Source organism: Microtus pennsylvanicus, chromosome X (genome assembly GCF_037038515.1).
Source record: "Microtus pennsylvanicus isolate mMicPen1 chromosome X, mMicPen1.hap1, whole genome shotgun sequence".
Lineage (NCBI taxonomy): Eukaryota > Metazoa > Chordata > Mammalia > Rodentia > Cricetidae > Microtus > Microtus pennsylvanicus.
The window spans coordinates 74218234-74235337 of NC_134601.1; the positions used below are offsets into that span (position 1 = coordinate 74218234).

At 36.7% G+C, this 17104-nt stretch overlaps 1 protein-coding gene across 1 annotated transcript in view; it reads right to left on the minus strand.

Moving 5' to 3' along the window:
- Positions 1-17104, minus strand: part of Dach2 (dachshund family transcription factor 2) — a 511747-nt gene that overhangs the window by 268372 nt on the left and 226271 nt on the right. Inside the window, exon 3 of the mRNA XM_075956831.1 lies at positions 1574-1686. Within this exon, the coding sequence (XP_075812946.1) occupies positions 1574-1686 (113 nt within the window). The remainder of the gene's footprint in view (positions 1-1573; positions 1687-17104) is intronic.

Sequence of the window (17104 nt, forward strand, 5' to 3'; positions counted from 1 at the left end):
TTTAGAAATGATTCCTCTAATACATAAAATGTTTTAACGAAAAATAAAATGGTATACATTTAAACACATGAGACACTGAGACATAAGTGTAACGCCTGACCTCTTTGCACACTTTCATGTGAGCCACCAAAAAGAAAAGGGATAAAATAAAAAAGAAAAGAAAAAGAGTTCTGAAATATATTTAGAAATGTCTGGTCTATAAGAAAAGAGAAAACAACTTCATATGGTAAATAAAATGCAAGTTTCACCGTCATTTATTTCCTTCATTTTCTATTCAAAGCACATCAGTTATAAGCCTCCCACCTAAATTCTTTGCTTTACTCCCCTTCGTTTCATTTCTATTCCCCCTGTGAAAATAATCACTGTCTCATCTCTTCTGTGTTTCTTTATGTCTGGAGTACCATCCCCTGATTCTCCACATCTAACACTAACCCTCCAAAATACAGATCAAAAAAATCAGTCTTTCTGATCATTACCCAATTTATGAGAAAGGTTTATTTGCTTCTATCATTGTGATTTTTCCCACCTTATATCTAGTTGTATTATAGTATCTATCATGCTCTAATGTGTGTTATTATGTTACTATATCTTTTTTCTTTAATTCTAAGATGACCAAGCCACTACTCATAAATTTGTCCCTTTTCCTAAGGCATTAAAATCCAAAGTAAGTGGTTTATAAATTTGTGTTATTGATAGATGATAGATAAGAGACAGACAGATAGACAGGCAGACAGACAGACAGAAAGATAGATAATGTCTTTATTAAATGTTTTCCTGGTATAATAATTTTTTTTTTTTTGGTTTTTCGAGACAGGGTTTCTTTGTGGTTTTGGAGCCTGTCCTGGAACTAGCTCTTGTAGACCAGGCTGGTCTCGAACTCCCAGAGATCTGCCTGCCTCTGCCTCCCGAGTGCTGGGATTAAAGGCGTGCGCCACCACCGCCCGGCTCTGGTATAATAATTTTAAACATTTTTGATTAGATTAGAGAATGATTAAGCTAATTTTTCAAGTGTTTTGGATGCTCATGGGCACTTTTAGAATATCAAAAGAGTTCTATAATAATTAATAAAATTAGTTTTATCAGATTACTTCAGTGTTGTAAAATATTTTTCAGGGCAATGATCACCCACAGTATTATTACTAATATACTGTTGTTCTTTATGGAATGCATTTTCTTTCCACATTCTTTAGCTGTTATAGTAACTTTAATAATATATATAGACACCCACAACAGACAAAATGAATATTGGTGAGGTATATAAGGTAAGCATCTGACAGGAAGTTTCCTGATGATGTACATTTTTCAACCAACATCTTTTCTCCCAGCACACAATATACATATAGAAAGAGAATTCTTATAAGGAAATGACATTTAGAAAATCATATCCACTTACTTTGTGTCATTGAATTTTTTTTAAATCTTGTTTGCCTGAATACTCAAAATATTTAATAATTCCACCTCTAGTAGAGCGTGAAAAAGCTTTAAAAGACAGGGAAGTTACACCAATAATAGTTTCTTTCAAACTTTGGGCAGTAAGAAGAGACAAGACTGATCATCAGTTGGATCAAATTACCTGTTGGAGTGATAAGTCCTGGAGATAAAAGGCCTGGGACTGCATGGGGCAGAAGGCGGGCATTTTCTTGCAACACTCCCAGAGAACGCTTAGGGGGCCTGCCAGGTCTGGAACTGTTGGACAACAAAGATAAAACACAAAAATCATTACTTGATACATTTGCTTTCTAGATCTTATTTGTCAAGAATAAATAGAATCTTATACTAGAGACTATGTGCTGTCGTGGATTAATAAGAAAAACCAACATTTTACAATAAATTTTACCATGCAGTTACGGCTAATATTAAAGCCACCAAGGATTAATTTTCAGTTTAGCTTTCATTTGTAAGCCAGTACTTTGCAATACAAACCAGCTGTTGTAAAGATTTCCTAAATTACTTCTTGCCCTTAAAGCTATGTGATCCCTGGTATCAATATACACAACTAGGGCCTGAGACAGTGAGTCCCAGAATTCAGACTGTACAAGATTGTACAGTATAAATCTCTAATCAAGAAACGAGAGGAGAGGGGTGAAGAGTTGTGAGATGTAGACTAAAACATAATGCGTATTAGCATTTCTGCAACTGCTGGAAACCCATGAGGAACAAAGAAAACTCATTCCAAGTACATCATTTTATTTCTGCTTTCTTTGGATTCACTATAACTAAGAAAAATTGCTATGTATGTTGCCTTTTTCTCAAATCAAATATTTAGTCACACAATTTTGTTGGTCAATTGAAAATTTTGTGCAATGCATCGTATTCGGTGCTCTCCCACCTCTTCCCCTTCCATATCCACTCAACTTTGTGTCCTCTTTATTTTGAACCCATAAAGTCTCCTTTTTGCTGCCCATATAGTCTAGCTGAATCAAAACTTAAGCATTAACCTAAACTATTGCATTTACACATTCTTAATTCTAGTGCAAAAAGTTCAGATTATTTCAGAAGCTGTGGGTGTAGCTGAGTGATAGCAAGCCTGCTTTACATGCACATAGTCCTAAGTTCAATCATGAGTACAAAGGCACAGGGGAGAAAAATAAATTACAATTACTGAAATAAAATTAAAATTTGTATATCTGTTTTACCATCTCATTCCCTGATACAGTATAAGAAAATCATCATTTGGAGGGTGCCACAATTCGCAGACTATCAACCATAGAATATTTGTAAAAAGTCATTCTGAAGTTACTATACATCTTATTCTATTAAATGTATTAATTTCTGCTGTAGTGTTCCATGTCACAGTGTGAATAAGGAGGTCAAAGGACAACTTGTAGGAGTCACTTCTCTCCTTTTACCATGTGGATCCTGGAGATTGAACTCAGGTCCTTAGGTTTTGCAGCAAGTGGCTTTATTCACTGAATCATATCTAAAGTCCATAGTTTACATATTATTTTAATTGTGTCTAAAAGATTGTTGCTGCCTTTTAAAATAAATGCATTTCATAAAGGAGAATAAAGGACTTTTGACTAAAGACTACAATACTGTATGTTAAATAGGGTGAGCATTGAAAAGTATGAGGTTCAGACAGATGACATTCCCAAAATGACTTCTGATTCACAAAGAGATATAAGACAAACTACATTCTATCAATTTTGCGATAGTAAAGTGCTCCATCAATATAATACAAACTCTGCTTTTCAATAAGGACAACCACTAGCAACTTTACTCAGAGGTACTATTACCAAGCTCATTTTTTTTTTATAAATTGTGCTAGCATTATTTTCTGCCATTACACATCAATATTTTATATCATTCTAGCAAGAAAAATTGTTTTTCTCATTTAATGTTTCAATTTTATAAACTTTCTCTACTTTACTTTCTATTCAATTCTGGGTCACAATTTATTTTATTTAACTCAGTGTTGATGCCCTCTTCGCCCATCCCTATTTTATGCCTCCAAAAGGTGCTAAAAGGGAAACATAAATTTTACTTCAAATATCCTTTAGGGGCCCAGGATCAGAGAAAACATTTATCAAGATATATATAATATAATGAAGATAAATTACTTTTAAATAATAGTCACCAAATCTAAAATTTCTAAATGCTTTGTCTTGTACTAGGCAGAGCTCAAGTCTCCTATTTAAATTCAGCAGCTCACTCTGTACTTCCTCCATGTGTTTCAGCGCTTCTCCGGCCTCATAATCTCTCCTCACACTGTCAGCTGCAGAAGGATGAAGCCTGATACCCCATCAAATTCCATATGAGGAACCATATAACACCCAACCATTAACAAAAGACTTTGAAAGCCATCTAGTTTAACTAGTTTTGTGTGAGTGTGTGTGAATCCTCCTTATTAAAAATAATTCCTTTCAAATAAATAGATAGATACTAGAAGCCTCTTGTTTAATGGTTCCACTTTAATATCTAAAATTTGGATTGGTACTGGAGAATCCATAATTTATGTCACATCTAAAACACATGGATATAAATTCCATGGGACTATATTCTCCACCTTTGTATACTTCGAATATCTAATTTATATTAGTATAATTAATTGTGAGTCTTCCAAACAGGAGCCTGAGCTCCATGAAGGCATATGAATGTCTAGTAGTATGTATCAGTGAATCTTAAGCAATTCTTATGGTTTGTAGCATACAGGATGCCCAGGAAATAGTTAATTAGACCCATTAGTAGACAGGTGGTAAAAATCTATTTCATGGTTTCTATGGTTTCCAAATATTCATTAGATTGTTCTACTTAATAACATGAGCACAGAACTATTTCCATCATTTATCCATCAGATCATTATTTTGTTTTAGACCCTGTACTCTAATGCAATGATATAAGCTTCAGAACATGACCTACACAAATATGACTATAACGTTAAAGAAGAATATGTTAGCTGTCACTTTATTATGGTCCCAGTGATGTGAGACACTTAAAGAACTGATTAATGGCTACATATTTCTGCAGTCACAAACACACACACACACACACACATTTGTTCAGTAAACCAGTAAACAAATATGTACTAGGTATCTACTATCTAGCTGTCAGTGACACTGAGGTTAAAATATAAGCTTGAAAGGAAAGATTACTCGTTATGATTTTTCTATTGATATATTGTGAGAACAGTATATCTCACTTTCAAAAAATGTGCATTCTAGTGACATGAATATATGTTTCCACTATTATTCAAAATTTTATTGACTCTTAAATGAGGATGGTGATATGATATTTCTTTGTAAATATGTTGAAATGTGTCTGAACAAAAATCCCTCACAGATATCACTGGTTTTAATTTTTTGAAAGAGTTAAGCACCTGGAATAGATTAATTGGAATTAAGTTAGTGAAAATAATTTATAATTAGTAAATTTCTAAAAAATATAAAATAGAATTAATATTATTGTTAGTTTCAGACTAAAAATTCATATATAAAAAGACACTAATGGTTCTAAAATCCTAAATTTCCTTTCCAAGATAATTCAGAGAAAATGATGAAAGGCTGTGTAGAAATCTGTAAAAGCTGGAAAAGATCACACATTTTGATAGACGATTCTGTGAAGCTACTTATCTTTAAGAACTTTATTATCATCAGGCAGATATTTACATATTAATCAAGACAAATAAACACGTGGTGATTTAGCTAGTAAACTGTTATTTAGATGACAATTTAATCAGTATAGGTTGAAAGGTCCATCACTGAAGCATCCGGTTTCCACTAAAATATTGATTGCATTACTGATCTCAGTAATGCTTTATGTTACAAGGCACAAATAACCATGTAATTACTCTTTAATTGAATGATAATTGCTTCTTGGCAATTATTTGTTTCAGTTTAATTACAAGGTTATTTGTACTCTGTAAAATGAAACACCCCCTTTTAAAGTTCCTACACAAATAGCTCGGTTGGTATGTTACCCGCATGCACTATAAACAGAAGCTTCTAGGAAACATGCAAAATAACCCCAGAAAATAGACATATTTTTATAAATGATTTAACTAAACTATTAAGAGATTATGTTCAAGGGGATTAATGCTATACATAACAGTTAAAGATTACATAGATTTAAATTACTGCAGTCTCCTAATTTTATCAGAGTCCATATTTTTTTTATGAAATTTAACCAAATGGTTTTCTTCTTCCTTTGATGAAATTGTTTAGCAGAAATGAACTGGCAACCCAATAACCTGAGATTAAAGGGGGGAAATCACAGAAATAGTAATCACACTTCATATTTCTGTAACTGAACAAAATTTACATTCAACTTATAAACTTTGTAAAATTGACAGCTCTCGAAGAAAGTTCAATAAGTCTTCTAGTAACAATATGCCTTTCTGTGTTATATCTGTTTCCAGTTGCAATGTACATTGTAGAAAATACTTTCCCCCATTAAGATCATGAAATTTCCTTGTCACATTTTTTTATTTCATTCATCCATCCATTTATAAATCAATGAGTAAGCAACTGGGGAAAGTAAATTCTTTGTCCTAAATTTTAAAAACTATTTAATAAATTAATGATGCCATAAGCCTTTAAAATAAATTGTATAAGCAATAGTTATTTTCATAAAGAATCATGTTACATCATCTTTATCAGTAAAAAAAAAATTGTACTATTCCTTAAAAAGACAGAATTCTGAGACCAACTAAGAAAACAGTCAATGATATACTTACTAATAATTAAGCGTGTTTTTACTAGCAGCATGCAAGCCCACTGCAACTGAATTTCTTAAAGGGGAAGTATCAACAGAGGTGGAAGACTCACATCACTTTTTAGAATCATTGATATCTAAAATCCTTTCAGACAACACAATTGATGTCTAATATTTTGTCTTATATTAAATGTTTCGAAGCAGAAACTCACAATAACCTCAAAGGTGCTGTCCACCTTTTTATTAAATGATTTCCTATGTGTTTATTAAGCTAAACCAGGATCTTTTTACTGGATCACAACACAAAAATTTTTAATCGAATACTGGATTAATAATAATAATTTAGGTTTGACATTTATTACAATGCTTCAAAGATGCCAATGGTTATTAAACTCTACATGATGTTTTGTGTTCATAAAGAAAAACAAACTGACTGCTCAGCAACCTGAATGGATCTTTCCTGATTGATGACAAATGGATCAGTTCTCTTACCATTGTACTGGATTGTATTCCAGTCTATATCAAAGGCAGCACCAAACAATTCAGCAACTGAGAAAGTCATACATGCAAAAGGAGCATTTATTATTTATCATGAATGAAATGGTTCATGTTCTGAACCAGAAAGATGTCACTATGGTAACTTTAATAAAATAGTGCTTATGCTAAACTAGGCATCAAGCAGTTCTTGGTTCATGGTAACAATATGGGTCACTGTATCTCTGGGAGTTATTAATACAAGGGGGAAAAACAGCACTAGAGGAAGGGCAATTCAGATTTTATTACTATTAGAATTTACTACTATACCCTAAAGTTAAATGTGGATTTTTTTAATGGGTGGATATTTTTTAGTACTGGGAAAATTCTGAACATTATCTTTATCATAAAGATACTGATAAAAATCAAGGAATATATCCAGTTTCAATGACTAATGTATCAAGGTTCAGGAAGAAAAATCCACGTTTATGCATTTATCTTATAAGTGTAATGAAGTGACTTGTTTACAGCCACTATTTAATATAGGGAGGTTTCATCTGCTTGCTAATGTTAAATATTTATTTTTAGCCTAGCTGATGTCACTGATAACTCAAAAATTGGCTAAACACTTCATATAATGTATAACTATGGAGTTATTTTATACTCCATTTACCAGACTGCTCTCTATGTAAATGAAATATATTCTAGGCATGGTGTTAGCACCTTTCAAGGACATCACTGTCTGACATACATTTACTCAATTTTAATAAAAGTTTTAATATAATTAACAAAGGTTATATAGCATAAAAATGCTGTTCTCTGATGTGAATTATTTGCCGATACTTCTGATTCTGCTTAAGCAGCTCCTAATAACATAAGTAGAATCAGTGCAAACAATAGAATGTTTCAAAAATATAGAAACAATTACCCTAATGTATATAAAACAGTTTCAAAAAACCTAAAGGCATATAAAGGCATCATTGAGTATATCACTGTGAAAAAATATATAGCAAGAGTTTGAACATTCACACCATTCTCTACTTTTCTGTTGTGATGTATGCAAAATAAAAATGCTCTCAGTTACCAATACTGTAAACTTTTCCTTTAACTGTGAATCTCCAGTATTTGTAGTTTCCTGTTGTATGCATTTTCAGCATTCTAACTCATCTTCATTGTTACATCTGACATTCCAGGTCAAGTCTGCCCCTCTTCATGCTCTAGTTACTTGTACCAAGTTGCTTCATTGTTTTTGAATACAGTCTCAAACTGTTTCATGAACTGTCATAAAATATTTCTATCACCATGTTCTCTTCTGCTCTACAACATCTAATGTTTTTATTTTACTTCATATACAGTATAAATATCACCCCTGGCATTACAAATATGTGTTGGTATGTCAGCTGGAGTACTGGATTCACTCAATGTTAAGTCTACTACTTGATAAGAACTATTCTACTATGAAAATGCCATAGTATTTAGACAGTTGAGGCCATGGTCGGTAAACGTCTTTGCCTTGGGAAGGGCTCACTATAATCTGCTGTTCTGATTGCTATTTTAAGTTTTGTTTTTCATTTTATCTCTGTCTGTTAGCCTATATCAACATAGAGACCATATTTAATGGATATTCAAAAGAATGCTTTTAAAATGAACAATAAGTCTCTGCCACATCTGTGCACTGGTCTCCTCAGCAGTAAGAAAAAATGACTTCTTGAATTTTGCATACAAATGGACAGAAATAGAAAACACTATCCTGAGTGAGGTAAGCCAGACCCAAAAAGAGGAACATGGGATGTACTCACTCATATTTGGTTTCTAGCCATAAATAAAGGACATTGAGCCTATAACTCGTGATCCTAGAGAAGCTAAATAAGAAGGTGAACCCAAAGAAAAACATATAGGCATCCTCCTGAATATTAACCTTCATCAGGCGATGAAAGGAGACAGAGACCCACATTGGAGCACCAGACTGAAATCTCAAGTTGCAAATCAGGAGCAGAAGGAGAGAGAGCATGAGCAAGGAACTCAGGACCACGAGGGGTACACCCACACACTGAGACAATGGGGATGTTCTATCAGGAACTCACCAAGGCCAGCTGGCCCGGGTCTGAAAAAGCATGAGATTGTTGTAATATGAGTGGGGCTGCGTCCCCAGCACCCCGGCCGCCTGCTAGCTTATGCCCCGAAATAACAACACACAAATTGTATTCATTTAAACACTGCTTGGCCCTTTAGCTCTAGCCCTTACTGGCTAATTCTGATATCCCGATCAACCCATCTCTAATAATCTATGAGCACTGGTCTTAGTGAGCACTGGTCTTACCAGGAAGATTCTAGCCTACTTCCATCCTGGGTCGGAGCTTCATCGCGTGTGTCTGCCTGGGAGCAGAGCATGGCATCTCTGCTCCAGAGAGCAGAGCTGTCGAGTCTGAGCTCACTTCCTCTTCCTCCCAGCATTCTGTTCTGCTTACTCCTCCCACCTATGTTTTAACCTATGAGGCCAAGCAGTTTCTTTATTACTTAACCAATGACCTTCCTCCATCATGAGATAAAACCAGACTCTCTGAACATAGCGGACAATGAGGACTACTGAGAACTTAAGAACAATGGCAATGGGTTTTTGATCCTACTGCAAGTACTGGCTTTGTGGGAGCCTAGGCAGTTTGGATGCTCACCATACTAGACCTGGATGGAGGTGGGTGGTCCTTGGACTTCCCACAGGGCAGGGAACCCTGATTGCTCTTTGGACTGATGAGGGAGGGAGATTTGGCTGGGGGAGGGGGAGGGAAATGGGAGGTGGTGGCGGGGAGGAGGCATAAATCTTTAATAAATAAATAAAATAAAATAAATAAAATGAGCAATAAGGAGTCTATTAAAAATAATTAAATCATAGTCTTTCATATTGATCAAATAAAGTTTCCAGTAATTGTCAATCTCTGTAAAATCCCCTGATGATCTAGATATTTAACACTTCAAATCTGAAATTTAATCAAAGAAAGCAGGCAGCATAGTGTTAATGTCCAAACTAAGATGATCTTAGGAAGGTAGATTAGTTGATTGGGAAGGTGATCACAATTAACTTCCTTCTATGATGTGGGAGTGTCATATATCAATCTGTTGATTTCATTGTTTAAGCAATAAAGAAACTGCTAGGCCCATTTGATAGGCCCACCCTTAGGTGGGTGGAGTAAACAGAAGGGAAGGCTGGGAGGAAGAGGAAGTGAGGTCAGACTCCACAGCTCTCCTCTCGGGAGCAGACGCAAGAGAGACGCCATGCTACCTGCTCCAGGGAAGACGCACGCTATGAAGCTCCAACCCAGGATGGACTTAGGCTAGAATCTTCCCGGTAAGCGCACCTAGGGGCGCTACACAGATGATTAGAAATGGGCTAGTCCAGGTGTGAGAATTAGCCTAGAAGAGAATGGGCCAAGCAGTGTTTAAATGAATACAGTTTGTGTGTAATTATTTCGGGGCATAAGCTAGCCGAAGCCGAGCCGGGCAGGTGGCTGGGGTTTTGGGGGCGCAGCCCTGCCGCCGCCGCCCATATTACTACAAATGACGCCCAGACGTGTGGCTAACTAAACCCACTTAAAAAACCTGAGAAGGCTTAAAAATAAGGAAGAGAGCGTTTAACACAGATTTTTGCTGTTTGTTGGTGGCGTGCTCTAGAGAGATTTCCTGATTCAGCAACAGCAGCAGAAAAAAAGCTGCATTATTTTAAAGTGTGGCTTCCCGGGGCTGTGCCGCCAGTGCAAACTCTGGCTTTATGTTTGTGTTCCCGCTTGGGATGGGAAGGAGAGTGCTCTGAGACCCTGAAGATGACTCAGAGCTCCCCGCCTGCTCCTGGGCAGAAGGCAGAATCAGGCTTAGGCAGGCAGAAGAGCATGGCGGATTCCTGCCGCCATACAGAGACATGTTTTCAGACTGCGCAGTGCTCTGTGTGTCAGATTTGGACATAACTTGGATGAAAAGAATTTCTGTGCTGCGTGCTCAGTCTCAGAATTAAAGTGCTGAGTGCCGCTCCTACCTGGCGGCCCCAGAGCTAGCACAAAATGGTACGTCCTCCATTTTGAAATTTTCCTGACTCAGCAGCAGGAACAAACCTGTGTTGTTTTAAAATGCCGGCTTTCTGGGCCATCCTGCCAGGCCAAACTCTGACTGTTTGAGGCAGGAGGGCCGGCTACAGAGAGAGGACTTGAGTGTTGTCTGTTGTAGCTTGCTGGCTGGCAGGGACCTTGAAATGCTATAAACATGGCTACAGCCAGTACCTCAGCCAAGAGGCTGAAAAGCTAAGGAATGGACTGGATCTAGCTGGCAAAGCCACGCCTTTAGTCCTACTGATATTGCTCAGAAATTTAAAGGCTCTTGTGGTCAGAAAAAGAGAGATATACAGTAAAGAGAGCGTCAAAGACAAAGCAAAATTTTAAATGATTTACTGTGTGTTAAAAATATATGCAAGCTGAAAGTTGAAGTTCTTAAAGCAAAAAAACAAAAAAAGGAAGAGAGTTGTGTGTACACACCTTTAATCCCAGTGCCTAGAAGGCAGAGACGAACAGATCTCTGTGAGTTCAAGGTGTAGTAGCAAACACCTTTAATCCCAATGCCTGGGAGGCAGAGACAGGCGGATCTCTGAGAGTTCAAAGACAGCCTGGTCCACAGATATACGCTCAAAAAGCAAAAAGTTAATCTAGGAATGTCTCAGATTAGATTCTTAAGCGCCTAGTGATTTAAAGGCGTAAATCAAAAGTGCTCCTGGATAGTAAAAAATTGCAGATTCACAATAGGACAGATTCAGACCACTGAATGAGTCACACTGTTGGATGAATGTACGTTGGCTTGGGAGAGAGAAAAAAAAGAATATAGAGAATAAAGTTAATGGTTTTTTAAAAAAAAAAAGGTAAAGTCTTTAAAGAGACAGAATAAAGTAAAGTGATAGAGTAAAAATAAGCCGCGTAAAGATGAAAAATTCACAGAGAGTCTGGATTCTTTGTATTATTGTGTTTTCTTTAAAATTTTTGACTGTGAAGGAGCTAAGTACAGAGAGACATTTCATTATATGGGCTGCCCAGTGGAACCAGAACGGATATCATGAGGGTATGATTTCAGAATTTGGGTCTAAGGATATGATGCTTTGGAGAGAGTCTTCTTTTGTTTTCACAGAGGATGAGACTCTATGGATTTCTTCTATTCCGATTTGGTATGATGGACCACGTCCTCCTGAAGGGTTGCTGTGAACATCTTCAGAAAATTGCTTTGCTCAACTGCCAACTGAGATAAACCTGGCACACAGGTTACACCCTAAATAATCTGATTAACGACGCCCCCATTCAGCAGGAAGCAGTTTGGAGAGAAAAAACTGCGCCCATGTTCCCAAATATGGTTTATAAATGTTCTTTTACATTTAAAGGGGGATATGATATAGGTATGAATAATTTACATTAGTATAGATTTTGCTTTATTTATAGAGATTTAAGGTCAATTTTGTTATATGTATAAATGTTTCTGATGTAACTTTTACTTGATAACTGTTTTGTTATATGTAATTTTGCTATGTTAAGGTTAAAGCCTTCCTTTTTTTTGTTTAAACAGAAAAAGGGGAAGTGATGTGGGAGTGTCATATATCAATCTGTTGATTTCATTGTTTAAGCAATAAAGAAACTGCTAGGCCCATTTGATAGGCCCACCCTTAGGTGGGTGGAGTAAACAGAAGGGAAGGCTGGGAGGAAGAGGAAGTGAGGTCAGACTCCACAGCTCTCCTCTCGGGAGCAGACGCAAGAGAGACGCCATGCTACCTGCTCCAGGGAAGACGCACGCTATGAAGCTCCAACCCAGGATGGACTTAGGCTAGAATCTTCCCGGTAAGCGCACCTAGGGGCGCTACACAGATGATTAGAAATGGGCTAGTCCAGGTGTGAGAATTAGCCTAGAAGAGAATGGGCCAAGCAGTGTTTAAATGAATACAGTTTGTGTGTAATTATTTCGGGGCATAAGCTAGCCGGGCAGAGCCAGGTGGCTTGGGGTGTTGGGGGACACAGCCCTGCCGCCCATATTACTACACTTCTATTAATGTTATGACATATTGCTATACTCTTATATCAGTGCATCACTCAGCATTCATCAGAGAAACTTCTTGCAGTAGATAGTAACTGACACAGATATTCACAACTGAACAATGTCAGTGAGAGACATTGGAGCACTCTGTCCTAAATGAAATGTCTTCATACAGCTTCTCACTGAAGAGCTCAGGGATCTATGCAGAAGAATAGGCAGAAAGATTTTAAGAGCCAGAGAGAATGGATGAGTCAAAAAATCCAAAGTCTTTCAGAAACAAAAGTGTCACACACAAATGAATCCACACAGACTGTGGCAGCATGCACTGTGCTTGCAAAGTTTCAAGTCAGATAAAGTCCCAGCCCTGAGTTGGGGAAGTCAGCCAGGTCCCTTCCCATAACCATGAAGATATTTAAAATTGCTACCTTGAAAAACAGAAAATAACTTTTCTTCAAGAGAGAAGAGATATTAGGCACATCAACCATACACCAAAGCAGACCCCATGATCAGAAGTAGTCAGTTAACAAAAAATAGTCTCCAATTTTGCATGCTTTGTTTTGTTTTATTTTTGCTTATTATTGATACGTTTTATCTTTTTACATTGTTGTCATCACTGTTTATTTTGATTTGTTTTTCTTTTAGAGAAAGAACATAAAATTAGGTAAGGATGAGAGGAGAACCAAGGAGGAGTTTTGAGAGAGTAAAGATTATTGTCAAAATATATTATGGATAAAAGTTAAATATTAGCCATTGTCTTTAGTAGCTACCAAATAGGACCAATGAAATTTATACAAAGAAACAAATTAACATGTTCAATATAGATTGATAGATCATATAGTTCATAGAAACAGATACAAGATGACACAGATCTGTGCCCCGATACTATGAGATTTCTAAGTATTTGAAGCAAGTTTGTTTCTGATTTTTGTGTATATGTATACATATCTTTGAAGGCTAATTAACAAAGCCTAATTTGAATTGTGAAAACAATTATGTAGTATAGTTCAATGAGGAATGTATTGTTTCTTAAAGATATGTGTTGAAATAGAAGTGAAATGCCATGAGGTTACCTGAATCCATTGCTAATCACTGTGATTTAAGCAACTAAAACAAGTTATTTTTATTTTATTATTTCAGTGAATATGTTCAATACATAGAAATATAAGTAACTCCCGCGGGCCATCGCACAAAACAGCAATTCTACCAGCATCCACAAAGTATCCTCAAAACCCTAAAGATCATGTAGGAGGTTTTAATATCCAAGTGTAACATATGACCTAGGCAAGTTATTTAAAAAGTACTAAGTTGTTAGACCCACAATTTATGCCCCAGGCTTCCAAACCATAAATAGCCCCTTTCCTCAGAAAAAGCTTAACAACAGTCTTATTTAACCTTGACCTCATGAAACATCAGGGAATTATACTGTACACTTAGATCTTAGTAGGTACCATGTCTATTTGCTGACACAGGTTTAAAAATGTACCAACAAGTCACCCAGAAACTCAGCTACAGCATCCCTCAGCTGTGGTCTAAGCATAGTGCATCTCATAAAAATCGATAGGTATAGATCCATTCTGAACAAATGGGAAAGGACTGCTTGCCTCTATCCTACAACACAACACCAAGGGAACTTGTCTCAGCTCCATCTTTTCTCATATAAATAGTGCCATCCTGCTTGTATAGAAAGCTACCACGAGATGAACTTTGCAAAGTCATCTGGACTGGCTTGGACTCTATTCCATAGAAGATTCTGATTAGAACCTGTGACATCTCTAACCACTATTTGCTGCAGTTCTGGAGTTGAATCGTCTATTTTGAACAATTTGTAAAGCACGGGAGAGGCATTCTAGACTCTGCTCAACAACAGGTCTGGAAAGGACTTTTGATGTCAGGGTCAGTTTTTCTCAGCTACAGTATACAGAACTTCTCTGAATCTTGTCCACACTCTTGCCAATACTGATCCTACATAAAATCCTGATACATACCTAAAGTTAAGGTTTATCTCTTCCAAATACAGCCTGAGGAAAGTTCTAAAGTTCAAATCTTTATGAGAGAAACATTCATCTAAGAACCAGTGTCAGACTAACCAGCCATTGCCCCCAGAAGATTATAAACATCTCTTTATTCTGGTTCTGCCTCTATTTCCTGTAAAATGACAGTACGCCTGCCTAATAGACACCTAGAGTGATGGACTTTCATAAAATACCTATGGAGTCTTGCCCTCAATCATATTGTTGATTTTGAAACATGCCTCAAATAAACTACTACTTCCCTCAAATGCATGTGATACTATGATCTAGTGAACCAGGAAACCACTGTGGCTTTTCTATTTGTAACCAAAGAGATACACCTCAGATTGTCAGCCTCAGTGGTGGTCAAAACCACGTCGTGTGTATCAGTTTCTGCTCATCAAAGTCATGATATATAAAAAATAGAAACAACCCAGAGAACTATCCAGTGATCCAATCTTTGGCGTGTAGGAAAACACAATCACAAGCATACGAAGTAACTAGCCTACTGTAGAGAACTCCGAAACAGCACCTCACTAGAACACAAATCCTTCAAAAGAATCCAACTAGATGAAAGCAGAAACAGAGGACGTCATATTTTGGACATTAGATTACTTTAAAGAGGATATAATAATGTCTTTCTTTATTTCCAGTCAGTAGCACTTTTCAGAAATTATGAAACATAGAAGGTAGGATATACTTGAAAATATGCTATTCTTGGTATGCACTGGAACAATGGGATAGGTTTCTCAGCTTTAATCCCTCCTCTCCCCCACTTCTTTTTCCTCTCTCATTTTGACTATCTTGGGGATAACACCTCCCTGTCATGATGTTCTGCCTTGCTAAAACAAACTACCCTGTAATGTAATGTCTTAAACTATGAAACAACATGTATCTTTTAAGGTCTAAATTGTTTTTATCAAAAAAGATAGGTTCTTTTCAAGTGATTTTCCTTCATCACCTATCAACTCTCAATATCTCCTCTACTAAAGGTAGGACCTTGAGGGCTACTCCACAGTCCTTGGTAGGATTTTGACTGACATGATCTTATGCTGGTAACCATAGCTATCACGAATTGACTCTGGGAACATCCATGATAGTATGTTCCTTCTGTTCCATGGATGGCTACATGCCCATGAACTTTGTTAGATACAGGGACTCATTAATAACAATAAAAATAAAAGAAGACATGCAGATGTGAGGGAGATGAGACAGGTGGCATTAAGGGCAGTTGGATAAAGCAACTAGGGATAGATATGGTAAACATGCATGATAAAATCTATGAAATATGGTAATAATAAAAAATCTTTTAAAAACAGTTTAAATAAATAAATAAATAAATAAATAAATAAATAAAAGATAAAAAAAAAAAACAGTTTTAACCAGTACTCAGGAGGCAGAGTCAGAAACAAGGAGATCTGCAGGCAGATCTCTGCAAGTTCAAGGCCAGCCTGATCTACAAAGTGAGTTACAGGACTGCAGCCAGCACCATGACACAGAGAAACCCTATCGCAAGGGGGAAAATGGAAGAAAGAAAGGAATTTTAAAATGTTCACAGTACCCATCTGTAGTAATAGGGGCGGCGGCGGGGTTGCGTCCCCAAAACCCAAGCCGCCTGCCCGGCTTCGGCTAGCTTATGCCCCGAAATAATTACACGGACACTGTATTCTTTTAATCACTGCTTGGCCCTTAGCTCTAGCCCTTACTGGCTAATTCTGATATCCCAATCAACCCATCTCTAATAATCTGTGTCTGTGAGCACCAGTCTTACCGGGAAGATTCTAGGTCGGAGCTTCATTGCGTGTGTCTGCCTGGGAGCGGGGCATGGCGTCTCTGCCGAGGCGTCTGCTCCGGAGAGGAGAGCTGTCGAGTCTGACCTCACTTCCTCTTCCTCCCAGCGTTTTGTTCTGTTTACTCCACCCACCTAAGGGTGGGCCTATCCAATGGGCCTAGCAGTTTCTTTATTGCTTAGCCAATGAAATCAACAGATTGATATATGACACTCCCCCATCACCCATCATTATCAATGAAATCTCTATCGTACTATCAATGATAATATTAATGGAATTAAAGAAAGCAAACCAAAAATTCATGTGAAATCACAAAAAAGCAAAGCAATCTTGAGTCAAAAATATAAAACTGAGAGTGTCACATTAATTTATTTTAAAATGTATTGTGAGGCTATAGTATTCAAAGTAGCATTGGTATTTGCATAAATACGGACACTTTTACCAATGAACTACAATAGAAAGCTAAGAAATAAATACACATATTTATACCAACTGCTTTTCAACAAATATGCCAAAGACACACATGAGTATAAGAGTATAAGAGTTGGAAAAATTACTTCAAAAACATGCATCTGATAAAAAGAATATTATTTATATGGAACTCAAACAATAACAAGATGACAACTGAAATGG